This window comes from Gymnoscopelus braueri (assembly GCF_963280865.1).
Source record: "Gymnoscopelus braueri genome assembly, chromosome: 12".
In the NCBI taxonomy this organism is placed as follows: domain Eukaryota; kingdom Metazoa; phylum Chordata; class Actinopteri; order Myctophiformes; family Myctophidae; genus Gymnoscopelus; species Gymnoscopelus braueri.
This window is the reverse complement of record NC_137614.1, coordinates 26,734,592-26,762,505: the sequence shown is the minus strand read 5'-3', so window position 1 is coordinate 26,762,505 and position 27,914 is coordinate 26,734,592. Positions and strand designations below refer to the sequence as shown.

The 27,914-nt window shown below is 41.6% G+C and overlaps 1 protein-coding gene across 1 annotated transcript; it reads right to left on the bottom strand.

Moving 5' to 3' along the window:
* Nucleotides 1-3,207: 3,207 nt before the first annotated feature.
* On the bottom strand, nucleotides 3,208-27,914 carry vwa5b1 (von Willebrand factor A domain containing 5B1; the record flags this gene model as incomplete). Its single annotated transcript, XM_080444452.1, has 21 exons — nucleotides 3,208-3,906; nucleotides 4,270-4,393; nucleotides 5,115-5,184; nucleotides 5,569-5,640; nucleotides 6,732-6,866; nucleotides 7,336-7,463; nucleotides 7,593-7,911; nucleotides 8,945-9,191; nucleotides 10,510-10,706; nucleotides 11,023-11,218; nucleotides 11,446-11,631; nucleotides 11,944-12,058; nucleotides 15,842-16,044; nucleotides 16,720-16,830; nucleotides 19,805-19,981; nucleotides 20,517-20,641; nucleotides 22,603-22,734; nucleotides 23,831-23,985; nucleotides 24,673-24,892; nucleotides 27,387-27,548; nucleotides 27,776-27,914. The coding sequence occupies 21 exons, from the start codon at nucleotides 27,912-27,914 to the stop codon at nucleotides 3,208-3,210; spliced, it is 3,912 nt and encodes a 1,303-aa protein (XP_080300578.1).

Sequence of the window (27,914 nt, the reverse complement as noted above, 5' to 3'; positions counted from 1 at the left end):
AGCCAAAAAAAAGTCAGTCCCCCTCTTCGTCCCCTTTCGTCACGAACTATTCATGACATCATTATTATGTCACAAGTATGTAATTAAGTAAAGCTCATCATACTAGAACTTCATTCTGGATCTGGCAGAACCGGGTCTCCTGGTCTTGTTTTTATAAAGAAGGCAATAAAAAGTTGTCCGGGGATATATTCTGTAGTCTTTTTATCTCATTATACGTCCTACTTAGCAAGAAAGACTTGTATAGGCTTTTGGGACATTCAAAAGTAAGTATTCAGCTGTAGTGGGGCAATAATACATTAAGAGGTTGGACTTTTGGAGTGGAAAGAGATTTATTACATGCACCTGCAGAGCTGGTCATACAGTAGCACTGACATCTGAAAACACACTAAGTTCACTTCTCACACAGTCAATAATCATTTTAAAAGACACAGCAACTTGAAAGGTAGTGTACAGCGGACCTTGATACATGAAAAGTACAACCCATCACAGTAAGAGCAAGTCACAGCAATTACAGCACAAAAATATTACTATATGACATCTATTTCTCATCTCAGAGAGGAGAATGCAGCACAACAGGCCCCCAAGTATGGAAATCCACATTTGAAGCATCATAACTTGAACACATGTGTTCATGCAGGAGGATGGATAGCAACCCAGCCTGAGTAAAATAATATACCTGAGTAAAAAAACATTGTAACAGTTTAAGAAAAAGAACATGAACATGTCAGAAAAAGAGCACAAAAAAATAACAAAGAAGCAAGAAAGAAAAACAAAAGGAAATATACTATAGTTACTCTCAGCTTTTTTTCTGTTTTTATAAAGAAAGACATTTGGCACTGTAGCAAAAAAGCAAACTTTAGATCAATTGGCAAGTAACCTGGACAAAGAAATGTGAAAAGGTTGTGCATTTATTTAACCACTTAACCCATTAAATCCAGGAAAGCATCTGTGTCATTTTAGATTTTAGCTATATAGCATCATACGTTTTTCAGATAAAAAAAAAAAAACGTTTCAGATGGGGGTTCTGCGGCCATAAAAAATGTGGGAGTCCTTGACACAAAAACTTTGAGAACTACTGATCTAGTAGGCATTTGTAGAATCGGTTAAACCCTATGTTATACTTTTTTGTACAACAGTATTGCGTGGCGAAAATAGGCACTTTACAAGCTCACAAAGCATCACATGCATAGTTTGTAGATCTTCTATTTTCGCTATTTTTGACAATTTCCATCTAAATTGAAATGCTCAAAAAGGGACGCCAGGGTTAATGTGGTTAAATAAACAGACCAACAAAAATTTTGGGGGCCAACAGGCGACAGAATTCAACATTTTCACGTGAATCATGTGACTTCAAAGATCTTTGTGATGATAAGGTTTGTGATAACACCATAGATTGCAAAGAACTACACTTTAAATTAGAGAAACAAACTTCTACACATTCTCCACACATTTAAACCATCGTTAGGCACTTGTGGCTGATAAGCTACAACAGTGTTGGTGAGCTGTAATAATAGGGGTTAGCAGGGCCTCTCTTCTTCTTATTGTGAGTATTGAAAACTGTCACAGTAAAACGTGTTCTTTTAACTCTGAGAGTACCCGTAAGGGTCAATTTGGTTACATTATGTAACTCTGAGTTACAAAAGGATACATTATTGTGTGTATTTACTCTGAGATAGATGTGAAGATAAATGTTACCCGGAATTAACATGCTAGGGTACAATTTCACAGATTCCAATCCAAAACAATTTTTGCAAACCAAATCAAAACATACGTTGTCTGTTAGTCTCTCATGGTGTTAGTTATGGCTAATTTAGTGAGCCATCAACAGATGTTACAATGCTGCATTAAAATTAGATCCGACACCATTGCTCATGAGTTTGCTCAACCCTGCAAGTACAGAACCTGCTGGCCTGTGTGTATCTGTACTGTATTTTATGAGCAGAAGCCATGATTTAATAAATGTTCTGATATAACTTATTTTCCACAATACAATAAATACAGATATTGCCGTTAAAGTCACTTAAATGCAGAACAGAAATTACTAGAACAATGTCCTGGTGTAAATGTTTGAATGTTCCCCATAACAAGACATCAATATGATGAAAATTATGATGTTAAAGCGGCACTTTGTAACTTTTTCTTTATGAATAAAATGTAATTTTGTCCAATCTGTATGGTAGAGTATATTAATACAATATAACTTATACAATTGGGGTATTTTGTCTCTCTGCTCTTCTACTGAGATCGTGTCAAAGGTCATGAGTCACCTAGACACAGGATCTGACACAAATTTTTACCTGAAGGTCAAGGTTCAATTTATCCCCTGAGCAAGCAAGCAGGCTCTATTAGCTCAATGGTAAAAAATGCAGCACTTGCGCAGGAAACCGGGTTCAAATTCGGGGGTAGAAGAGGAGAGTTACATAGTGCAGCTTTAAGTGGTCAGTGGTCGAAGCATGCTACCTATTAAACACCAAAATTCCTCTATAAGAAATACACATCTCTGGCATTTCTTTGAGTAGATCCCACGCTACTAACAGGGATCAGTCTATGGCACCATCGAGGTAATAATTTGCACATGGTGCCTCTGATATGTTCTGAAGGGCATCACAGAAACAGAAGAAACACAATGCTCACAACTGCAAAAACAGAACTTTACTCCAAAAGGCATACTGTATAACAAAGAATAGTACAGTGTCGCTTAGCATAGTATCGTGTGGGAATCAAGTACTTCCGAGCATCATTGTGGTCAGTCTCGGGTGTATTTCACTCCGTCGTACGCCAGGGTCGTGCTAGCCTGGGATCCAGACTGCTTCGGCTACGTTCGGCGGATTTCTTTTTCTCACTCGCTATACAGTCTGGAAAGCCTCCTATCTCCGTGCACAGCACGAGTGAAAACGGCTTCTGATTGGTCTTAAGGGGGGGGGGGGGGCGGGACCAGTGTTGTCCAATGTAAAACTCGAGTCACTTCCTGACTTGCCTATGTAATTGAAATACAAGTCAAATAGGAGGCTGGCCAGACTGATAAGCGAAGTGAGAAAAAGAAATCTGCCGAAACATAGTGAATCAGGCTGGATCCCAGGCTACGGTCATGCAGCAAAAATAGCCAATCTACAAGCTGACAACGTGCCACAGATGTGCCACGTTGAGTTTGTAGATCAGCTACTTTTGGTGTGTCACCGCCATACAATGAAGCATAGATCGGGGGCTTTAGACGCTATTAGGGTTGTAACAGAGCATGTTGAGCTGCAGGTTCTCATCCCAGTGCCTTAGGATGATGAAGAGCTGGTTGGCAGCTGACTTGATGGAGGCTAAATCCCGGCCCTCCGGGACACTCTGAGCACTCAGCCACATGCTGGCCTTGGCGGCGACCAGCTCCCACTCTATGAAGTAGCTGGCTGAGCTGTGCTCCAGCCAGGCGAGAGCCACGGCTGTGCCCCACACCATGCCCTCCAGATCCTGCCCCCCCCTCCTGGACAGGCCGCCAGGGGAGATTGCGGCCGGCGGTGTCTCCAGGCTCTCTGTCTCCGAGCCCCGCCCGCTGTCCTCCGTCTGGGAGTGGGGAGAGAGCGGGGGCTCAGCGGTGATGAAGGATGCGCTGGATGGGCTGACCAAGCAGGTATAGCCAGCATTCGTGCGGGGACTTCTGGCTGAGTGGTAGAGGTTGTGGCCGGGCGCTAACAGCTCTCCAGGCCGCTGCTGTTGAGAGGCGTCCGGCTCAGGCAGTGACTTGTGTCCATGTTCAGTGGTCTCGGTACGACGGCCGCCTGAGTGGTGGGACAGATGGCCCAGGCTGGCCCGGTGGCTACTGAAAGGCGAGGTCCACTTCAGCTTGTCCATGGGGACATTGATGGCATCACACAGAGCTGTGTCTAGGGGGAAGGCACCACAGGCCAACTGTAATGCCACCTGTTACAGGAAATAGTGGATTGTGTGTTGTATTGTCTTTTGCAAATAAATCATTGTGCATGACATCAAAAACATGATGAGGACATAATGAATGTGGTCAAAACATTTTCCTTTCTCAAAGACAACACGCATGCACATCACACCAACACCTGCTGCACACACACACACACACACACACACACACACACACACACACACACACACACACACACACACACACACACACACACACACACACACACACACACACACACACACACACACACGCACACACACACACACACACACACACATACACAGAGGTCAATTGTGTGGTCATGCAGCAATCGGTTTGGCATTCACTATACATTATCTAGTAGCTACCAGAGGAATGTAGTCTTTGTTCTCATTGTCGCTTTCATTGACTGAGTCACTTGTCCTGCTGTGTGATCGACACATGAAGCCCCTGGCAGCCCGAGTCAGGAGACGAGTCCTGCTGAGGTTCAGTCTGACAGGAGAGAGAGAGAGAGAGAGAGAGAGAGAGAGAGAGAGAGAGAGAGAGAGAGAGAGAGAGAGAGAGAGAGAGAGAGAGAGAGAGAGAGAGAGAGGGACACATGCACAGCAGTAGAATGTGCATAACATACACTACTGATGACTTATAAGTGCTGCTTCAATTGAAAACATTCCTTTGTATATCCTCTCATGGAGTCATTTAAAAAGTGCCCGTTACTTTAAAGTAGTTGATGATGATGATGATGATGACTATTGTTATTATTATTCATTATAACTGGATGTATGTAATAAATGGAGTACAACTGGAGTACTGTATGGAGTTGTACTCCATAGTACAACTGGAGTATTACTCTATACCAGGGCTGCTAGCAGTGCTGCCCTTGCTGAGCATGAGACCACTGTTGAATACGAATCTGTTCGGTATTGCACACAGTACAATATGGACCCATAATTGTCAATTTGCACACTTTAGTGAGTGTTAAATTAAGACTCTTGATTTTGCTGCGGAGTATTCATTGTTTGTTCCAGGGACAGTTCCTCCAGCAATACCAAGCGATACAGAGAAGACAGACAAGTATAGCTTGATACCTAATAGGGCTTTTTTGATTCAAAGTGCTTCTGTTTCCACTTTGAACACTGGTATTAGCACAGTTCATGTCTAGTTAGTACGCTGATGGTGCTAGGCTGTTGCCCATTTCTCTCCCTAGATCACGCACCTGGCAGAAAAAAGGCTTTCCACTGATTTCTGTGATTGGTCTGAGGTCACAGATGGACTCCTTTGGGCGGCTGACATGGGTAGAGACAGGAAAAAGATCAAAGACAACTACTGATCTATCAGTGACAGCAGAAGAAGACATATAAACATCCATCTTTATTAGTGGTGTGTGTGTGTGTGTGTGTGTGTGCGCGCGTGTCGGGCGTACATGCATACGTGCGCGTGTTTGTGAAAGAGAAAGACGAAGAGGGATATCAGAGCTCATCTGCAGACCACACAATTATCTTAACTTGGTACACTTGAAAGACAAAGGTCAATCTCATGTGTCACATTAGGAAGAACAAAACAAAGTTCCTCAGGAAATGACTAGAGACTGTGGTGGTTTACCCTCAATTGTTGTGTTGAAGACTAATTGACAAGATCAATGGAATGAATAGCTGTTGTGTAGAACTTACCCTCTACAAAGTTACATTTCTCCCAGCCTGCCGAGGAAGGCGTACTGCATGGAGACACACCATCCTCACCACCTTACACATCATTTGGAAAGATTGCTCAGTTTCACTTTCACATGAAAACTATAATTATTAACCCAGATTTTCCCCAAACCAAACATTCTTTGGTTCTGTGACACATGCCACTGTAAACCACCATTCAGTCAGGAACACGCATGTCATTCAGTAGATAGATTATTTAACCATTTATTGCAACAAATGGAATACAGTCAGACTTGGCGTTGATGGCTCACTCTAAAGATGTTCCCGGACTTAGCCAAGCAGCATGCCAAGCTAAAATCAGCAATGCAGGAACCCCCATGGGTTTACAAGAGAGGGCCCAAAGCAAGACATTGAATTCAGTTTAACACGAGCCATGTAATATATTGAATTCCAGTGTAACTTTAGAGCCATGCAAACACTGTATTTCAGTCACTTTAGGTGAGCAGCAGTATCAGCAGCGTGTGTGTGGAACTGGCAGCAAGATTGAATGTAGGAGGAGACATATTTAAATGGACCACCTTTGTGGGAATGAACTGTGATTGGTGTGTAGAGAAGAGTGGTTGATTAGAAACAATTATTCAATCAGCAGGCTGACAGCTGATTACAGCTGAATCCTGTGTCCTGCATGAGCTAACGTGATGCTTCATTTACAGGAGAGGCCTGATCTCCAGGGCTGGCCTTCAGTGAGTGCTTCGGTAGTAGCCTTGCGTAGCCAGACTATCGTCTGGTCCCAGGCTACTTCGGTAGTAGTGTTAGTTGTAGCTGTTACTATAGCACTGCTGCACTGCTGCAAACCAATTTCACATGTGGTACCCGTTAAGCTTAAGATCCAAACACTTGGTTATAAAAACCACATACAGATCTTGGTGCTGCTGGGAACCTGTGGCAATGCATCATTCCCATTTTAAAGCTGCAATATATTTTTTATAGTCACCACAAGGATCATTGTTAATTTTGTTCTGTTGTTTTCCCCCTCCTTTCTAAAGCATCTTGTCAAAATATAAGCTCCCACTAAAATTAACTCCCTGCTCCTCCCAGATCTCCTCCTTCACCCCTTTAAATTCAGGTCACCCCCTGTTAAATGTTGTTAAGATGTCTCTGGTAGAACACAAGGTGAATCTTACTGTTTTGTAGTAAGGCGTCCTCAGTTTCCTCTGACATGCACCCAGACTGGGAGCGACCCAGCCCTACAGAGTAGGCCCTGTTCTTTCTACTCCCTGAACGTGAACTGGAGTGGGATCCCCTCTTCAGACCTTCACCTGAAACATACAGTACAGCTTCACAAACCAAGCTTTTTAATGCCATTTTTACCCTGCTACCTTGCTGTATGCGGTCCTAGACAATATAATGCAATATAATTTCCAAAAAGTTTATGTTTTTTGCCTCCCCCATTTTCTCCTCAATTTAGTTGTTGGCAATTTCTTTCCTTTCTGATAGAAAGGCTTTCTTTTTTGTGATGTTATGGTTAGGTTTAGGCATAGTTTTTGTGCGGTTAAGGTTAGGGTTAAGGTTAGGTTTAGGCATAGTTGCAAAAGAATCATGAAGAAATTGCTCCCTGAGGGGAAACTTCTCCCCTGGGCGCAGAGGAATCGAACCCGGGACTCGATGTCAGGCTGCATCAGAGTCTACAATATATATGGTACTTGCCTTAACCACTTGACCATCAGCGCCCCACCAAATTGCTATTCTAATACGAGGTTATATAAGTAATTTAAATGCCTGACTTACCAGCATTTATGTATTCAATAGATGTCTGCAAGTACTCATTGGTGTCCAGATCAACAGGAACTAATGCTGTGTATTTGCTCAATATATTGCAGGCCTTGCTGGTGTGAATAGAATATAGTTGGTACCTCCTGCCAGAGCCTGTGAAATATGAATATTATTATAAATCAGTTAAAAGTTTCAAATATCATTGCAGATAATTAGTTAACGAAAAGGTCTGAGAGTTAAGCAAAACACACTCAATACTGTTCTGTAATTACTCAAATACTCCAGAAAGTAACTCCCCATGCTCGATCTCGCACTCCTTCTCTGCCATGTTCTCAAAGTCCTGTATGATGGATCGTCCTGCCATATGATGGAAGGTCTCGTTCCAAAGCTCCTCGTGAACCTTTTCCTCTCGCTCTCTGCCATTAAGGTAGGGCCCAATATCAAAAACCACCTCCCACCTCATTGCCTTCCCACACAGAAGTCCAGACACTATGGCCTTGCAGTCCCCCTTTCCTTGGATGATGGCTCCCAGATCTGAGGTGTGGTTCTCCTGCGGGGTTTCTGCCTCACACAGCTGGTGGCTGTAGCCATCTGCAATGAATATCACATGGACCAGTGTTGATTTGTTGGACATACTTTCTCTTTTTTGCACAAAAGGCTGCATATGGACTGCTTTTGATCATTTGGGATTGAGCTCCATGGCTCATTATTTGTGCATGCATTTGTGGCTAAGTTTGCTTTTCCTCTCAATTTGTGTCCAATGCTTTCTCTGCTGCACCTCTCTCACTAACAGCTAGAAGTAAGCTTTTCCTTCATTAGCTCTGAACTGCTGTTTTGCTCCAAAATATTGACCAATATATCTTGTCTTCCCAAGAACCCTAGTCCTGCAGTGCCTCACCAGTTGCTAGATTTATTTGTGTTTTTTTAAGATCACTGTACAACTCATGTTGTAGTCACCACCTTCTCAACTATTTAGGAAAAATTCAATTTTACATTTATAATTAATAATATAATAATATGGTCCCCACACTTTGGGATATTTGTCACATACATTACCACACACATGAAATGTGTCCTCTGCATTTAACCCATTGTAGCTATTTGGGAGCAGTGGGCACAACGGGGGCAGTGTCCGGGGAGCAGTTAGGGGTTAAATGTCTTGCTCAGGAACACACAGACCGGGGCGGGGCACAAACCAGGGACCTTCTGTTTCACAGACAGCCTCTCTACCAACTCAGCTATGGCCGCTTCCCTTTAGAATCCCATGGATCAACTATGGGACTCTAATGGTATTCTAGGAAAAACACTTGTATTTTGGTCGGGACATGGACTCAAGATTTTGACTACTCGTATTTTCACTACCAGTCGAATCTGAGGATTCCAAGTTCAACTCATAGTAGGTGAGGTAAATTGTAAGTGCAAGTACCAAGCTTCATACATGTATTTAAGGCATATCAAGAGGATTCAAGTAATGCATCATAATTTACCATGGCACCCAGAAAACTTCATAGTTTCATTCAAAGATCATATGCCACAGTAGGTTAGCTACACATTTTCTGCCATATGGATGAAATAGTCTGAATGACGAGAGAAAGAAACTAACACAACACTGTCCTCATCCAACCTGTGTCCCCAACGCTGCCGACAGATGGGCTGTCAGTGGAAGATCTGGATCCGTCTTCCCCAGTGGCGCTGCGAGCTGCCGCAGGCTGCACACTGGCACCGGGTACAGGGTTGGTCTGGGTCTGAGGATGGACATGAGGCTCTGAGTCGGCCTCCTGCTGTGGCGGCACCTCCTGCTGAGCGAGAGGCCTGTGACAGCTGCTGGGATGCCCCCTGGAGGACGTGGTACACACGCTGGCCAGCTGTGGCTGCGTAAGGTGGAAAATACAATTCCTCACTCAGTCTGAATATGCAGATCAAAGAGGACTGTGGTAGGCTATTGTGGGCATGTTTGGAATCATATTTCAGCAGAAGCATGCTCGACAAGGGATTGTCACTTCAGCTACTGATTGCAATGATTAAAATCGTGTTGCCACAATTAAATTAAATTATAGTAGTAGCAGACTCATGTCAATAGAAAGGTTCCGACGCCCACTCTAGCTCTAACATTTTAAATAAATCAGGACGGTATTGCAAACAAACAAGGGAAGCAAATAATCTGGAGCCAGGCTAACACCTCCTTGCTCTCAGGGGAAAGCCAATCAGTAACAATATCACTGAGTCCCAGCGGCATGTTGTTAAAGCGATGTTGAACCTTGGGTTGTAGGTACTTGGCCATATTTATAAATGATGAAATATCAATCATCAGCCATCTTTATCTGTTGCTCCTTTGCAGTAGTAGGAACTGAAAGTAAAGATTTTTCTCTCTTCATCACTCTCATCGAAATTGGTCTCAAGATCACAATTGTAGCATGTGAAGAAATACAAACAAGCTAATCTGATTCTGCCAATATATAAAAAGAAAGAAATGAGACCTGTTACATTTCCCCCACCTATTTCTCTTACTGATTAACATATGTCATCATCATCATCATTATCCATATTGTTGACCTATCGATTTCGGTGGCAAAAGAGATCTTTCAAATCCAATGGCTATAAAATTATATAAATTTCACTTTCCCAAAAAATTATTACTTAGATTTTTTACATTTGTGTATGTACTAAAAGTTTGATTTTGAGACCTGTCTCGCCATGTAATGAGAATCAATGGAGAGAGAATGAAATGCTATTCCTCCCTCACAGAGCACAGAAACAACAGATAAAACCATGCCAGAATTACTTGACTGAAGCACTCCTTGTGCAATATACCAACTAAAATTTGTATGCATGAATTGTGCCCCTCATTACAGCAGAGCACATTGCTCTGATGTATTCTTGATTACACTCCACCCAAGGCAAGGGTCAGATGGCTGCTTCTCATCCTAATACTTCTCCCATGCAAACTGTTCATGCACACTGTAAAAAAAAAGAAGAAGGTTTTTTTGTGAATGAGTGTGACTATTATCATACAAGCATTATTATTCCTATTTTCATAGAAAGCTCATTTTTAGAGCACTAGCTCATGATCTCTGCGCTGCAATGAAATTCACGTTACTTCACTGAGGCAAATACAGAAACACACTTAAAAGTTTTAGGAAGTCAAGACCAGTGTTTATAAACGGTAGCTCTTCTACAGGACACCTCTACCTGACATTCAGTCTTCCACTGGGTTCCATGGTCAGGGCTTATCTGCCCAGCCAACTCCTGGGCTCTAGCTCTCCTAAGAGGGTTCTTCTCCACCACAGAGCTGGGGTCACTGGCAGTGTAGCCCCTCTTTGATGGGTTTGATGGGTCCACTATCTGGTTGGTGCTGTACGCACGCCTCCTGGTTTTACTTTCAAACCCTGAAATTGTTTGAAGAGTACACAAACACTCAGAGACAAAAAAAAGATTGATTGTTTGATGGAGGTATTCTTATGATGAACCCATCACAGACATCCAGTAACAATCCAATAATGTTGACCTGAATGGAAATCTGGAAGGCACCATGTACTAAATGTGTGTTTAAATGTGTGTTTGTGTGTGTGTGTGTGTGTGTGTGTGTGTGTGTGTGTGTGTGTGTGTGTGTGTGTGTGTGTGTGTGCGTGTGCGTGTGCGTGTGTGTGTGTGTGTGTGTGTGTGTGTGTGTGTGTGTGGGGGGGGGGGGAGCAGGGTTCTTACACATGGCGTCTTGTTCTGTGGTAAAAGGGCTGCTTTCGGACATGGTGTCCTGATAGGAGTCAGGGACAGAATGTGTGTCCACGTGCGTTCCCTGACCATCGAAGGCAGCTTTCGCTGAGTCTTCTTCTTGAGAATGGTAGAACACTGAGCTTGCAGACTCATTAGAACGCATCATGCTGTACCGCCTCCTCTTATCCTGTTGAGAGTTTTACACAAATTACACATCCAGGCAAGTTTTTCGTCAAACTCCCATTTGCAAAGCTCAACACTCATGGCTCCATTTCCTTTTTTTTGTGGTTACAATTATATACAGAAAGCATGCACCATTCATGCTCAGACTTGCAAGCAGATGATAGTATAAGTATTGAGTGTTTAGTCATCTGTCAGTTTTGGACTGGTGATGAGGTACTGTGTATTACTTACAGACTTGGGGTTGGAATGGTAGCGGGTTGTGTCACAGACCACACTGTAGCCAATCAGACGGTCCCCAGGAAAGAGGAAGGTGTTGCCAACAGGGGAAAGCAACACCTCCTTGGTCTCAGGGAACAGCCAGTCAATGGCAATGTCACTGAGCACGGGGGACATGGTTCTCTTTAAGGACTTGATCATCTGTGTAATAAAAAAATAGTTATACAGTGTTCATATTTTTTAGAGCAATTTAAAATTAACCTTGATCATGCAATCGTTCTTCCAGACAGAATAAACAAGGGTTCAAATATAGAGTGTAAAGTCTGACCCAGCACACAACACAGTTCTTTGCTCTGGAGCAGCCTGGTTTTAATGAATGTTTTGCTTGACAAAGTGATTCGCTAATTGCTAATGGCGTTCAACCCTTGCAACTGCTGAATCATGGCCTCTCTGTGACATTCAGAATAGCCGAGTGTCAGAGGGAAGGATACACATATCACTGCAAATGGGTACCTTGGGCTGCAGTCTCTCGCCCTCTGCTAAGAATTCTGCTGTTCCATTAGAAACCGTGGCCAATCCCTGCACCAGCCTTCTGCAAGCATTCTGACCGATACCAAATGTATGGCACCTGCACAAACACATTACAGTTAGTAACTATAGTTCAGGAGGTCCGTGAACCAGTGGTGGCAGAAATACTAATTTCTTTTTTTTTTTTCATTTTACTTCAGTAAACTCACCTCTTCAGACTCCATCTCAGCCCGTACCTCTTGCCCTAGCCTTGACGACCTTAGGGATTATGCAAAGGCTAAAATGTAACTTAGATAGCTGTTGTTATGTAGACAGATGCCAGGTCATTGTTGGCCTGGCATCCTATAGTGTATTTAGTTTCAATCTAGGCTGATGATAGGTTCTTATTTTACGTATGTATTAGTTATTATTAGATTATTGGTTTACTTATGTATTACTTTATTATTAGATTACTATTTTTATGCATTTGATGTATTATGTGTATTATGTATTATCTTGTGTCCTTGCTTACTGTACGTCGCTCTGGATTAAGAGCGTCTGCTAAATGCCTTAACTGTAAACTGTAAACGAACAAAAGGATTGGCATTAAAATATACTTACTGTACTCATTATGCAGAATGACCCATTTCCCATTCTTTTTAAAACAGCAGATCTACAAACTCAGTATTTTATACTTGTTTTAATAAAATAGGGCGTAGTTGGTAATGTATGTATTGGAATAATATTCCAAATCTGCAAAGTAACTTGCTACTAAAGTTGTAAATAATTTTAGCGGAATAAAAAGTATATTTGCCTCTGAGATGTAGTAGAAGTAAAGAAAGTTGAACATTTTCAATACTCAAAGTAAAAGTACATCAAAATTGTCAAGTACTGTACAGTACTTGAGTAAATGTTACTTTACACCACTGCTGTGAACATAATCTATTGGTAATCTGTGACCGTAAAGCTTGATTTATACTTAGTTGCTTGGAGGAGTCGCATGCCGGAAATAGCAAGCAACGCATCGCAGTGACGTGTTGTGAACTATTTTCAGCATACAACGAATGCAAGTATAAATTAAGCATAATTAGACACTCCTTAACTCTCTGAGAATTGTATGTTTTTGACAGAAAGTTCAAAAGATGCTACTGTACTTGCTGTTACCACGTACAATAGTATCACACACAGTGACCCTGTCATATTGCATGACGTTCGTACATAATGTGATTTGACTCAAATACAGAGTTGCAATGGAAAACAGATGGAGACAAACAGGAAATTATCCTCCATCCTGAAAAGTTAAGGCATGCCTGCAGCTTCTCAAAGACCTCCAGGGAGGCTTGATAATGTTGTGTTCTTCATCATAGTTAAAGCAATGACATATCAGTTATCTTGTTAACCACTTGAACTCTAGCGTCTTTATTCTGGGCATGTAGTAGGTTGTTGAATATAGGCAAACATTCAGCAAACATAGCAGCTCTACAAGCTCACAATTATGTTAGCTTGTAGATACTGCTATTTTCAGAGAAGAGATTCAGTGTAGAGGGAAAAAAGGAGGCGGTCAAAGATAGATCGCTGGGGGACCCTTGTCAACCAATTATATAGGGTATATATAGTCTGCCCATCTCATTCTTGAAATGAGACAGCAAACTCACACCAACTGCTCTGGCCTGTTGCAAATTAGACAGAAGGCAAACAGTGGGGATTAAAACAATGAAATGTGACCTTTTGCGTATAGCTACATGTCTGACATGGACTTTCGGGTAACCAGATTAATTGAAGTTTACTTTGGTCTCTGACTGGATGTGCTGGTTTGTAAAAGCAGCAGTGATCATTATTGAGGATGTGTGGATGAATTGGCTATGCTCTATGTTCCTAATGCAATCATCTGGGGCACTCAGCCATTAAAGAAGACAAAAGTCAATTATTTCCTGAATGACTCAGGAGGTGTGAGGAGAAAGATGTGAGTTGCAAAAATATGATGATTTGACTCTGTATTGTCTATTGTGCACTGAGTGGTTGGTTAATTTAACTGTGGGAGAGCATAATAATTTACCCTCTTAATTGTTTCGTTTTTTTTTTACAGAGAATCTATTAGTCATTTCCCTAATTTAGAGGAGTGCATATGCAATGGCATGTGTATGAGGGTAGTCAGCAGCTCACACGTCGTGACTCTGCCAGACAAACAGATGTGACAGAACAGAACTATGACTGAGTGCAAATTCCAAGATTTCATTTTGAGAGGATTATAGCGCAATAAAATTTTTGCATTTTAAGCTGTTGTCAAATGTCAATCCCTTCAATTCCCTTACATGTAATCACAGGCTAATGCTTTTCCAGTTTGCATAAGAGTGAACAAAAGGTGAATTGTTGATTACCATACACAGTGAAATACTCAGTACTAATGTAACCACTTTCAACCCGATGTCCCTATGATGGGCATGCCATTAGGCCTATAGGTGGCAATAAAAAAATTGTCAATTTTTTTTAATGATTCAACATTTGCAAAATAGCCAAGCTACCTGTACAAGCTCAGTTATTTTTGTGTGACACCATCACGAGTATAAAATGAGACTTAAGTGGTTAACTCTGAAAATGTTCTGTGTATGCCCTAACACAGTGTATCTGATCTCTTTATCTGATCTCTCTGATCTGTGCTCGTGCCATGGCTGTGGTTTCGGTTAATGTCATTATGTCCAATCCACTCCCAACTCTAAAAAGCCAAGTAACTACTCCAGACACCAATCCATATCAATTTGGGATATGTATTGCAGTGCCTGGAGATTTGATTCGCTCTACTACGCTAGTGATGCGCGGGTCGGGTTTTTTCATGACCCGCCCCGCCCCAACCCGCCACGGAACCCAACCCGCCTCAACCCGCCCCGCGAACCCATATATAAATCTATGGCTCAACCCGCCCCGCGACCCGCGATTTGACCTATAATTCTGTAAAATCATGGTTAGAAAATAATCCCCAAGTGTATTCAAACGGTTTTATTGTTATTATTCTTATTCTTATTAGGAATAAAGACAAAACAAGAGCATGTGATTTTTCTATTTTTTTTGCGTGTGAGATCGGCTGACCCGCTCACCCGCAGCCCGCATAATTGCCTCTGAAATTCTGACTCGACCCACCCGCGTCGCGGGTTGACCCGCGGGTCCCGCGGGCTACGGGTCAACCCGCGCATCACTATACTACGCCATATTTCTCTATGGCATTTCATAATGGATTCAGAAGAACCCTGTGTGGGTGACATTTTTGCAAATAAGTTAGTTGCCAAAGTGTCAAAAGGCTACAAAAGTAATTTGTAAAAGCAATTTGCAACCGTGTAAATGTCACAGTATCCACTATCCAGGTAACCCAAGCATCTTCCCTTGTGTTTCTCTTTCCTGTACTGTATTCCAACACACCTGCCTCCAACCAGCTCCTCAACTCCCTCTTCAACCAGGTCATTGTTATTTCACCCTCAAGACAGTGTTGTTGTTAGCAACCAAGAGGAATTGGCTAAGAAAGGGCAGGAGTTCTGTCTCTACACAAAAAAGGAGGTGGTGCCCCGCTGGCCCCAGAGGCTAAAATAAAGGGGGGAACCGAATGGGTTCCCAGATTCTAGTATTAGTAACACGCTTCAGACTGCCATGGTGCAGCGGTTCTCAAACCTTTTCATTTCAAGGACCCTTAGTTTGGTATGGATTAGTCCACAAACCCTCTTAACTCTGAGAGTGTAAGGGTCCATTTGGTTCCATTTTGTACACTCAGCGTTATAGACCTGTAAGGGTCCATTGGTTCCTAACTATCATACATTTTTCTGGGGACCTGCTGGAAACACCTCAAGGACCCCCTGGGGGTCCCCGGACCCCACTTTGAGAACCAGTGATGTACTGTACTGTAGAGTGGAACAGTTACCTGGTGTAGCGAGCGTGGCTGCGTACCAGCTCAATAACCTTGCCTGTGTTGCTGACGGCACCGTCTGTGAGGAGGAAGAGCAGGCGGGGGTGGCCGCTGGACATCGGCTGCCTCAGGAGCCAACTGAGAGGTGCCAGGATGTTGGTGCCCCCCATGTCGGCCCGGAGTTTCCTGATGTATTCACAAGCCAGGGCCAGGGTTTCCTGGGCCATGGAGAAACAAAACAGGAGCATATACTGTGCTGTAAAATTTTGATAGATTTTATTGATTTTAAAATACAAAAATGTACAAAATAGCCAAAATAGCAGATTTACAAGCTTACCACGTTTCACAATGTGATGCGTTGTGTGCTTGTAGATGGGCTACTTTTGCTATTCATCATACGACAAATGATATAGGGCTTTGGTTAATTGGTTAATGAATAAAACGTTATTTTAACCAATCTGTATGTATATTAATTGTTAAAACAATATAACTAGCACATCTGCAGTGGTTTGAGGTGGTCTCTCTATTCTTCCATTAAGACGTTTAGACTCTGATGATTGTAGTAGTACTGCCTGAGGCTCAAGTGTGATCCCTCCCCTAGCCAAGCAGTGATTGTCTTGGCAGAATACTGTAGGTAGAAGTTTGTGTCCTACACAGGAGATCCAGGTTCAAATCCCTAGGCCTAGGCCATAAAACTTGGCCTATGCCTAGGGATTGCAGCTTTAATTTTACTCTGAGAGTAGGTTCACAATTGATAAATTAACAATGAGCATTTTGCTGTGTTGTCAGTGTAGTTATTTCCACCAGTGGCCATGTACATTTATCATAATTTTTAACACAGCAGAGAAATCATCGTAAGGTATTTGTATCCCTCAATCATACAGTTGTTATACCTCTTCATATCTTTGGCTGGTGGTGAAGAGTGTTTTGAATGTGGAGCCGAAGCCAACAACGTTGAACAGGCAGCCAGGCACGAGGCTCTTCAGAATCACTACCATGGTATCCTGGGGAAAAGGACACATCGCTCATTGAGGACAAAGCCAGGGTGTGAGAGAAGGGGTGCAACAGTTAATCGAACTAATCGATTTAATCAATTATGAAAAAGATAATACAATTTGATAAAATAATCAATTTTGAGGAAGAAGATAGAATTGTCCTTTTTGTGTTTCTCTCCCCCTTTCTTGTCATTGAAGGTGACAAATTTTAGATCGACTACTTTAGTGTATAAAACAGGGCTTAAGTGATTAATCAGACTAATCGATGTTGTCGATTGTAAAATAAAATTAAATTGTTTGTAAAAAATGTAAAATTAAAATTATAAAAAACATACAAAAACATGTTATGTGATTATTCAATTAATTGAAAAAGTGATAGATAGAATAATCGCTAAGAAAATAATTGATAGGTGCAGCTCTATAAGCAACGCTATTCTGCTCACGATATACAGCCATAATAACTATTGATGTCACATTCTGTGGATAGCAAGTTCTTCTAGACATCTTACTACGGCTGAGCGTACTGGCCTCCTCTCGTCCCTGATGGTACCACAGCAAACGATTGAGGTGAGGATAACGAAAGACAGGCAAGACCCTGATGCGAACTGGCAAGCGTTTGAGGTGTCTTAATGCCTAGGGCTCAAGGCTCAACAAGAGCTTTTTTGTTTATGGCTCTGACAGCGACTGGGCAGTCAGAGCCATAAACAAGGACACGGACAATACAAAAAAAGTGAAAAATAAATAATAATAAAAAAACATTATGTTGGTAATAGAACTGTAATCATTCCTGTACCGATTGTTGAAACCGATATTGCACAATATCTATAAACCCATACAATAAGCTATTGCTGCTATAGGACTCCTCATGGGATGGGGCTTTATTATAATTATATAAGTTTTTATGAAGAAGAAGTTTTATGACTCTATTAGTCCAGGCAAACTATCGTTTCACAACAAAGTAATTGTAACAGAATTTTCACCATATATCATTTCCATTAGGTGTCCAGAACACCATACTAAAAGTCCTAAGAAATTCTATTTGCGGAAATATGTTTAATTGGCATCAATCCAAAATGGCCGCCAATTATTATCAAAAAGTCATAAAATGATGGTAACAGATTTTTTTTTTCACAGATTGGCCACCAATTTTGGTAAAAAAAAAAGCCATAGACAATGATGGTGGGTTCAATTTTCTTTCGTCTGAGATTTTAATTGATATTTTGAGGAGAGGAATTCAGATAAATTATAAAAGTATTTAGTTTTGCCATTTTTGAACCAATATAACAGAACTACAATACTACCAGTTAGTCTAGCAAACTAGCATTTCACATCAAAGTAATTGCAACAGATTCATCATACATCATTTCTATGAGGTGTCCAGAACAACATACTAAAAGTCTTAAGAAATCCTAGTTGCGGAAATATGTTTAATTGACATTGACTCACCATAGTTTTATATGGCTTTTTGACAAGAATTGGTGGACATCTTGGATTGATGCCAATTAAACTTACTTCCGCAACTAGGATTTCTTAGGACTTGAAATGATGAATGGTGGAAAAAAATCTGTCACAATTACTTTGATTTTGAGGTCCAAAATGAGCTAGTTTGCCTGGACTATATCATCATCTTATTAGTATACTGTATCGTTATGTTTATATTTATTATTGTTCTTATTGTTCTTACGTTGTGTTAGCACAGTATTGCAGACCTTTACGCAATCGCATTTCGCTGCTTGTACCTGTATGAGTGCTGACAAATAAATCTTCTTGATTCTCTAATGATGTTAGAAATATAGCAATAATATTGCATGGGTTATGCTACAGGTATTGCACACATTAGATATTGTACATAGGCATTGCACTTGGTAGGTGCATAAGGTTAATTCATTTTTTTTTAACAGGTCGTTCAATTAAGTCCTTGCGGTCTTGTTTCCAATGAGAACCTGTGAGCAATTAGGGGTTAAGAGTCTTGCTCAGGGACAAATTTCATTTCATCGTCACATATGCTGGCCTGGCCTGGAATCGAACCTGGGGCAACCAGGGCCTCTGGCTCCCTCGGCGGGCTCACTAACCACCGCCATAGCTGCCAGCAACAAGAATGATGTGTGTAGCGCTGCACAACAGAGCTTACAGTCTTTCAGCCTTAAAGTCTTTGAAACAGTAGTTAACTACGCGATCAATATCTTAGAGTGTATTTCTACTTTCTTTAAGGCTCACTGCACATACAATAATAATGATTTTTTTTTTTCTATCATGAAAGTCTGTAATATATTGTAGTGTAGGGGAACATGGATTTTTTTATGTCATCACTTTTGGACCATTGATTTTAATATTTCCACTAAACTCTGTTGCTTTCAGGATGAGTCATAAAATTCTTGAGACATTCTGGGGCATTCAGGAGTCATTACCTCACCATCAGGCTAACCCCTCGACACAAACCCAGACTGGGTAGTGTCTGGGAGGAGACACACCCAATGAAAATCGAAGTCACAAAATGCGTGCTGAAGCTCTGCATCACAAGCCAGGATTAGAACACATACGGTATGACAATTATATATATTGGTTAAAGACGCATTATGTATTCAGGCTCAGGCTCTTCCAAAAGCGTGGAAGAGAAATAACATGAAGACTGATAGATGATCTTAAAGGTTGTTTGTTTAAAGCATTGGATAATCAATAAACAGACTGTAATCTTCAGAAACAGCGTGGCTATGAGGACTATACAATCCAGTTACATTTGTCTCTAATTAGTCAATTAATTATTTATGGAATTATTTAGAATTAACTATCATAATTCTTAAGCTTTCATACATCTCTGTATGTCCTAAGTTATATAGCCAATTAGCCACTGCAAGCTGTTTATTAATTTGGCTTGAAATATTTTAAAATCCATGGATATTGATGTATTTGATGTATTCTAAAGGATTTGTTCATCTTGTATTTGTGTCTAGACTAGACAGATACTGTGATACAATGCACCTACCTTCACACGATTGATGTTAACCCCACTCATGCTGCCACTGCGGTCAATGAGGAAGATGAATTCTCCATGCACTTTACTCAGGTCTGAGCTGATGGACTTCAGATTAGGGCAGAAGTTCAGCATGACCACAGGGTTGTGGAGAATGTCTTTGTGTAGACGTTTGTGAATGATATCTACCTACAGTACATACAGACATAGAACAGGCCCAGACAAAAAACAGTTAAGCAGTCAAAATACATTCAGAGAGTAAGACAGTGAAATGAACTAAATAACATGAATGTCTGTGACTGCTTGATGCGAGACATGTAAACTTTACATGCATTTAACATGTCAAATAAGGTCATTGGGGAAGAATCACACCCCAAGGGATTTTAGCGAGGGAAAAGGCACTTCAATTGTGCATGCATGGGAAATCCAGGCAGAGTGTGGAAGAGGGTTTCCATAGAAACCCCTTTTATCCGTCACTTTGGTTTAGTGCAAAGTGCTTTCTCTCCCTCTTTGCTGTTGAGGTCATTAAGAGTCTAATGTGTACGAGATTAAGTGAATGAGATTGGAATGAGATTGGAATGAGATTTGGAAAAGAATAATATTGACATTAGTTAACAGTCATTCAGTAATTAGAGTTATAGGAGAGTTTGGTTTTTTTTATTTTGAAAAACCCCACGGACGCTGCCACGCCCTCAGTCCTGTGACGCGCTGATGACACACTCACTTTCTTCTCATTGCTGGAGTCCTTTTTTGTGGCCTTGATGAAATCACTCCTGCTGTGAAGATGCTCGTCATACTCCTCCTGTGTCATGTCTCCATCCTCGATGAGCACGTGAGGCACATGAGGCTCTAAAGGCAGGAAACTGCAGGTCAATAACTCAATACACACACTACCAGCCATTACCTGGAAAGTGTAGAAGATGGACAATGCCTGAATCTGCCCACAGGTACTGTAGCAGCGTGGGGAAAAGGTGTTATTCTGCATCACTAAATTATCTATATTCTGACATAGAAAAGAGCTGGAGCAGTGATTGAGTTATTGTATGTTTTACCCCTTGTCCGTCCGTCCGTCCGTCCGTCCGTGTGTGTGTGTGTGTGTGTCCGTGTGTCCGTGTGTCCATCTGTCTGTGAACAGCTAATCTCCGGCACCGTTGGCCCGGTCGCTGCGAAACTGTGCACACACACTCCCTGGATGCCAATCAGAACCTCTGCCCCAATTTTTTTACATGGCCCTGTTATAGCGCCACCAGGAGGCCGATTTGTGCAAAATACATTTCTTTATATTACTCCTACAGATTTCATCCAAACATCACGCAAATCGGTACACAGTATCTCTATATTCATTTGATCAACACGGATCTGTCTGATTTTCCATATTCCATCCTGATTGGCTAAGGTTGGCTTCCAAAGTTTGCAGGATTGGTCCATTTTGAACTAAATGCCTCAAATCATGAACGCAGCTTGCGATTTCCGTGAAATTTCACACGCACATTACCACTAGGCCGAGGAAGAAATGCCACTTGAACAAATCAGCCTCATGGTGGCGCTATAAAAGGCCAATTTGCGTTTTTAACTATAACTGCACCGATCTGCAAACTTTGCACGCATACTCCCTAGAGGCCAAGGAAAAACATCTGCCCTGCATTTTTCACATTAGCCTTTTATAGCGCCACCAGGAGGCCGACTTATGTAAAACACATATTTTCAGATTAAGCTTTCATATTTTATCGAAATTTCACGCAAATCTCTATAGTCAAGTGATCAAGATGGATCTGTTTGATTTTTCATATTCCACCCTGATTGGCTAACATTGAGAAGTTTGCAGGAGTGGCCCGTTTTGAACAAAATGCCGCAAATCATGAACGCAGCGTCCGATTGCGGTGGAACTTTGCACGCACATTCGCACTACGTTGAAGAACAAACGCCACCCTTTTAACATTGCCCTATTATAGCGCCACCAGGAGGCCGATTTTTCTTTTTTATATTACTCCTACACATTTTGTCCAAACATCATGCACATCAGTACACATGGTTCCGTCCGATTTTTTATATTCCATCCTGATTGGCAAATTCTGAACATTGCTGGCCCACAATAACCTACCTGACCTGGCGGAGACCTGTGCTCCGAGGAGCACTTTTTCTAGTTGAGTGTATCTCTGCTGTCGGGCAAAAGAAAAACTCCAAAATGTTCCTTTTTCAGGAAATGAAAAAACAAAACAAAAAGTGGAGTGGATAAGAACAGCTGAATGGACCTCCAAGCTCACAATGAGGTTGGAGGTCAAAAGGGTGTGGAGCCTGGAGTCAGCAAAAACAGCTAACTCTACCCCCCTTTGGTGGAGTTAGCTGGTTTAGCAGAAAGTTTGAGGATCCATTCAATGGAGTAAGCTGGTTTTGTCATACTTTTCATTGGTTCAATATTTCTTTAACCAACACACAGACGTAAAACGTGTTCAATAGCACTGATTTATGGGGGGGGGGAAATTGTTAGCTGGTTTCTGCCAGACAGCAACGAAATATACACTAATTGAGATCAATTTAAAAAATGTCCTTCATTTCTATGTTTCTGTTGACTGACTCCTTGGCGAGATTGAAACCTCTGCACCGTACTGGGTCAAATAGAACTGGGAAGCACTGGCATCAGGTTTGTTTGATTATTTGATACTGACTGATACTTGTAACGTACAGGGTGTGTCTGGAGCATGAACTCCTGATCTGACAGCAAACACTGATTCGCTTCTGTACACCAGGGAGACAGAGAGACTAATTAAAGTACCACAGTCTGTGAGTGAATGTTGAGCCTGGATACCCACCACTGGGGTAGATGACGATTTCGACAGGGCAGTCATAAGTGTACTTGTCAGCGAGGGTGATGACGACACTGGTAGCAGAGCGAGCCAGAGGGTCCGCATCAGCCCGGATGGCATGAGAAGGACTCTCCACACCTACATAAAGAAACCACTGGCACTGAGGCAGCTAAAACAACCAGTCAACAGGAAATAAATGTATCCTGGTAGGCCTGGAACTATCCGTTATTTTCCTAGCGATTATTCTATCGATTACATTTTCGATTAATCAAATAATAGAGAAGCATGATAACATTGTATTCGATTTGTATAATCGACTAAATCGATTAGTCTGATTAACCACTTAAACCCTATTCTATACTTTGTTGTACAACAGTGTTGCACAAAAATAGTGTAAATAGCATCTCTACAAGTTTATAGATCAGCAATTTTCGCTTAAACTTTTTAAGACATTGTGCCGGAAATGTATTTTACAACTTAAAGTGGCTCTATGTCACTTTTCTTTAATGAATAAAATGTAATTTTGTCCAATCTGTATGGTAGAGTATGTTAATACAATATAACTTATACAATTGGGGTGGTTGAATTTTGTCTCCCTGCTCTTATATTGAGACATTTAGATCGTGTCAAATGTCATGTCTCACCTAGACACAGCATCTGACATGAATTTTGACCTGAAGGTCAATATTCAGCTGGCAGGCAGGCTCTATTAGCTCAATGGTAAAACATTTCAGCACTTGCGCAGGAAACCGGGTTCAAATCCGGAGTAGAAGAGGAAAGTTACATAGTGCTGCTTTAATAAATACAGTTTATGACAACATTCTGTTGCATTCTAAAATATCCTAGGATGCTGCAATCTTATTTGCTCAGTACTTCTAAATAGATAACGGAGCTACGAGAGGTGTCGTCAAAAAGACTGCTAAAATGAATGTTACCCATTATGACGTTACTTAAGAATATTTTTGGAGTATCTGTACTTTGCTTTCTTCATCTTTTTGTTTTTGGTAGCTTATGACTTTCACTTCACTACAAGACAAATTGTGCTTTTTTTCTCCACTACATTTCTAGGAAACTTATAAAAGTGAATATTATGGAAGCTTTACAAAAATAGTGAAAATATCCGATTGTACATCTGTACTTTTGAATACTTTTAGCATTTTTTTAAACAAGCAACTTTCACTTTAGTTGATTCATATGTAACCAGCCAGGAGTATCTATACGTTAATTCTCTCACCTGCCAGGAGGTAAGGAGCTCGGATCTCGAGTTGGAAGTTGAACTCATAGTCAATGGAGTTGATGACCTCTTCCTCCAGCAGTGTGGCCAAACACAGCTGAGTGGAGGTGGGGGTTTGATCGTGAACGCCTGGGGCACAGGTATGTCTGTCCCTCCTATATGATAGAGTATACTCAGTGTCATATCAGTCATGGAATTTTATCAGTGTTAAAATGTTAGTAGACTAAACTCAGATGTTATGGAGAAACACAATCACCACAGAAAGCTGCTGCACCCTCTCAGCACAGCATGAAAATTATCAAATGAACCACTTAAGTCCTATTACGAGAGAGAGAGAGAGAGAGAGTGTGATAGCTGATCTGCTGTTTTCACTATTATCTTTGAGAATTTTCACCTATATTTTCACCTACCTACCAACATGAAACATTTCCATAGTAACGCGAATTCCACCAATCAGAGAGGCTACACATTAGGATCGTGGGTAGTGAAGTATTTCTCCATGACATTGTGAATTAAACATGTTTACTTAAAACTGGATTGATTGCTTAAATACGTGTGGCTTCTACAGGAGAATGCATATTGTTTTACATTACAATACATGGATTGTTACGATATTTTAGCTGATAATAAAATCCTCTATGGAGGATGTTACTTCCGGAAACTCACTGTTGAGCCCTATTATTTTCTTGTCTTAGTGAATAAATATGGCTATGGGTATACGTATGTCGTTGCCAAAAGGTTATCCAAACGAGGGCCAGTTTATTAGTCCAAGCCATAAATAAGGGCTGATGCAGTCGTGGTATTGTCTGCATTTTGGTGAGTGTTAGTTTCATTCTTCTTACGCTCTGTTGAAGTTAGGGGATAAACCCTGCTCCTCGTTGATGGTCCTCTGTACCCGAGGTGTGCACACAGATGGGGAAGAGACCTGGATGCCCCCATTGGGAAGGGTGGAGAGTTCAGAAGAAGTGCTGACAAGAATGTTGACCGTCTCCATGGCAGGGATGATCCCAAGGTTAACCACTAGAACAGTCCTCTCCAAGTCCTCATCCATCATTATATGTCCTACACAGTGACACCAGATGAAAAACAAAACTCTTCTGTCTTTACTGGACATTAATACTGCAATACTCAAAGTCACACAATCCTGTGTCAGCTGATAGCCAGCCAATCATTTCTCTTACTTGGTGACCTATTAAAAGGCCTTCATGCTCACATTCTCTCGCTATGCTGGCATAATGTTATTGCTGCTACTGCTATCGGCAAAACCTCCAACACTCCAGCCTCCACCTGCTCCTCTACCACCCCAGCCTCCACCTGCTCCTCCACCTTTATCATATGCCAGCTGTATTCCATCTATTGGTGTATTGCTGCAGCAGGGACCCTCCGCAAGAGTACAACCACTCTCTGAGACACACATACAGGTATTTGGGAGGCGTGGCCGTGTCCACCATCATCAACAAGTATCCGCAATGAGTTTGAGAGACGGTTCATATACATTACAGAGAAACAATTGTATGGTTAAGTACCGCAGTGTAGGGAATGCATCAACCACCATCTTGGTACCTCCTCCCTCTGGGTTTGATTTTTAAAAAGCATGGTATTCCCTACCATTTCTATGCAGATGACTCGCAGATCTATATGCCCCTGAAGAAAAACGACACCACCTCCCTGGCCTGAACACACTGCTGGACTGTCTGAAGGACATAAAAGCATGGATGGCCCTAAATTTCCTCAACTTTAACGAAAGTAAAACAGAGGTCATGGTGTTCAGACCCAGCACTGCCTGCGACACCTCCTCTCTGGATCTGGGCCCCCTGCAGCCATTTCTAAAACCGGTGGTCGCTAACCTTGGTGTCAAATTGGACAGCGATTTTAAGTTTTTTCACGAACAGATTAACTCTGTTCATGTTAAATCCAGCTTTTATCAGCTGCGGCTCTTAGCCAAAGTCAAGTCTGCTGTAACCCTTTCTGATTTTGAACGTCTTATCCATGCTTTTATCTCAACCCGACTCGACTAGTGTAATGCACTTTATGTTGGCAATAGCCAAGCCTGCTTGTCACGACTACAGTTAGTCCAAAACGCGGCCGCCCGCCTCTTAATAGGGGCACGGAAATAGGATCACATCTCCCCGATTCTTGCCTCCCTACACTGGCTCCCTGTTCGTTACAGGATTCAGTTTAAGACTTTAATGTTTGTCTTTAAGTCTTTAAATGGGCTGGCACCATTGTACATATCGGAGCTTCTACCTCCCAATAACGCTACAAGGGTCTTGAGGTCACTTAAGGTCCCAGCAACAAAGTTGATCCCCAACCCGGGGAGATAGATCATTTTCCTTCATAGCGCCCACACTGTGGAACGAGCTTCCACCCCATGTTAGAGCGTCTCAAACCCTGCCTGTGTTTAAATCCCGTTTGAAAACGCACTTGTTCTCCTTGGCGATTGAAAATTCAGATTGAGAAGCTGCTGTTTTCCTCCACGCATTGTGTCAAATGTTGTCCTGTTTTATTGTGTGTTGTTTTTTTGCTCTTGTTTATTTTAGTATTTTGTTACTGTGTGTACAGCACTTTGGTTTCAACACTGTTGTTTTTAAATGTGCTCTATAAATAAAGTGGATTGGGTGGATTGGATTATGAAAATATTTCATTTTTCAAGCTCCTGAGCCACAAAAAGGAGCCAAATCCACAGAAGGTTCGCACCTACAACACACTCGCATGATGTCAACCCCCCCCCCCCTCAAACATGCTAGGGTGTGACGTCACTGTAGCTAAAACAACACCAACAACTTCAAACTATTGCCATCTCTATCCATAGGCAATACATGGTTAACTTAACTAATGACGGAAGTGATTCCTGACAGAACTAAATCAAGTTTAAAACAGACAATTCTGCAACAGACAGTATTCTGTGGTGAACCACTCTGAAGCAGTCATTCTGTTATTTGGATGTTTCCCCATCTCACTGTTGGCTCTGAGCATCCTTGATGAGATTAAAACTGCGGCACCATACTGATTCAAATACAATTGCAAGCACCATACTGAGTCGAATAGAACTGTGAAGTATTTGCCTCAGGATTGTTATTTGTGTATCTGATGAGCAAAGCCAAGGTTCATTCCTTCCTCAGAGAAACAACTAGCCCACGGACAGATCAACACAAACAGGTCACAAAAAAACACTAGCACAGTTGTCTTCAAATCCTTATCCATCACTACAGTAACGTTTGTAGATGCATGACAACAGATTAAATTAGAAAACATTAAACTTTCATTCTCTACCGTATGTTTATTTTCATTTAAATAGGGAAAATAGTCCCAGTGATTATGTCAGCAAGGCTAAAGGAAACTTACACCATTTACACCATATACATTCATAGTTTGTGCATTTCTTCATGCTCCTAATCTCAGGATTATATATTTTTAAGGAAATAAAGCATCCCAACTGTAACAGTTTAAATTGTATCTACATAACAAGATAATTGAGACCATACACTATTGGCTGGATAATAGCAAGGCCTTTTCATGAACACACTCTCACAAGATAATGCTCAGACATTCTTACCTGTACAACCTCGGGAGGTCCCATTAGCTGCATTGCAGCAATCAAGGTAACAGTCGTCGATTTTGGCTTTGTCTTTGATTTGCAATGTTATTATTTGACTTGATATCATAGCCTCGAACCCCACAACAGTGGAGTTTTCTTCCAGTGGATAAATAAAGATTCCTAAAGTGGAGAGAAAAATATAAAGAAAAGCATAACCCAGGCCAGGGCAAGTGTGTAAAACCATTGACTGTATTGCTGCATCTTTAAGTAAAATATCATATTAGGGAGGGGGAGGGACAATTTGGTTATACTTATTATGAGAGATCCCTCAAGAATGCTGACCTTTACCAGCAAACATCTTACTGTGCTGATAATGCCCATTCTCAAACATCTTATCACCTACTCACCCTCGATGGGATGGTCCTCAATATTTTCATAGGTCATGGAGGCAGTTAGAGCCAAAGTGTAGCCCCTGACACAGGAAGTGATGTCAGAAACGCTGAGGGGCAAAGCGTTCCACCTCTCCTTATTCATGAGTCCAGGCAT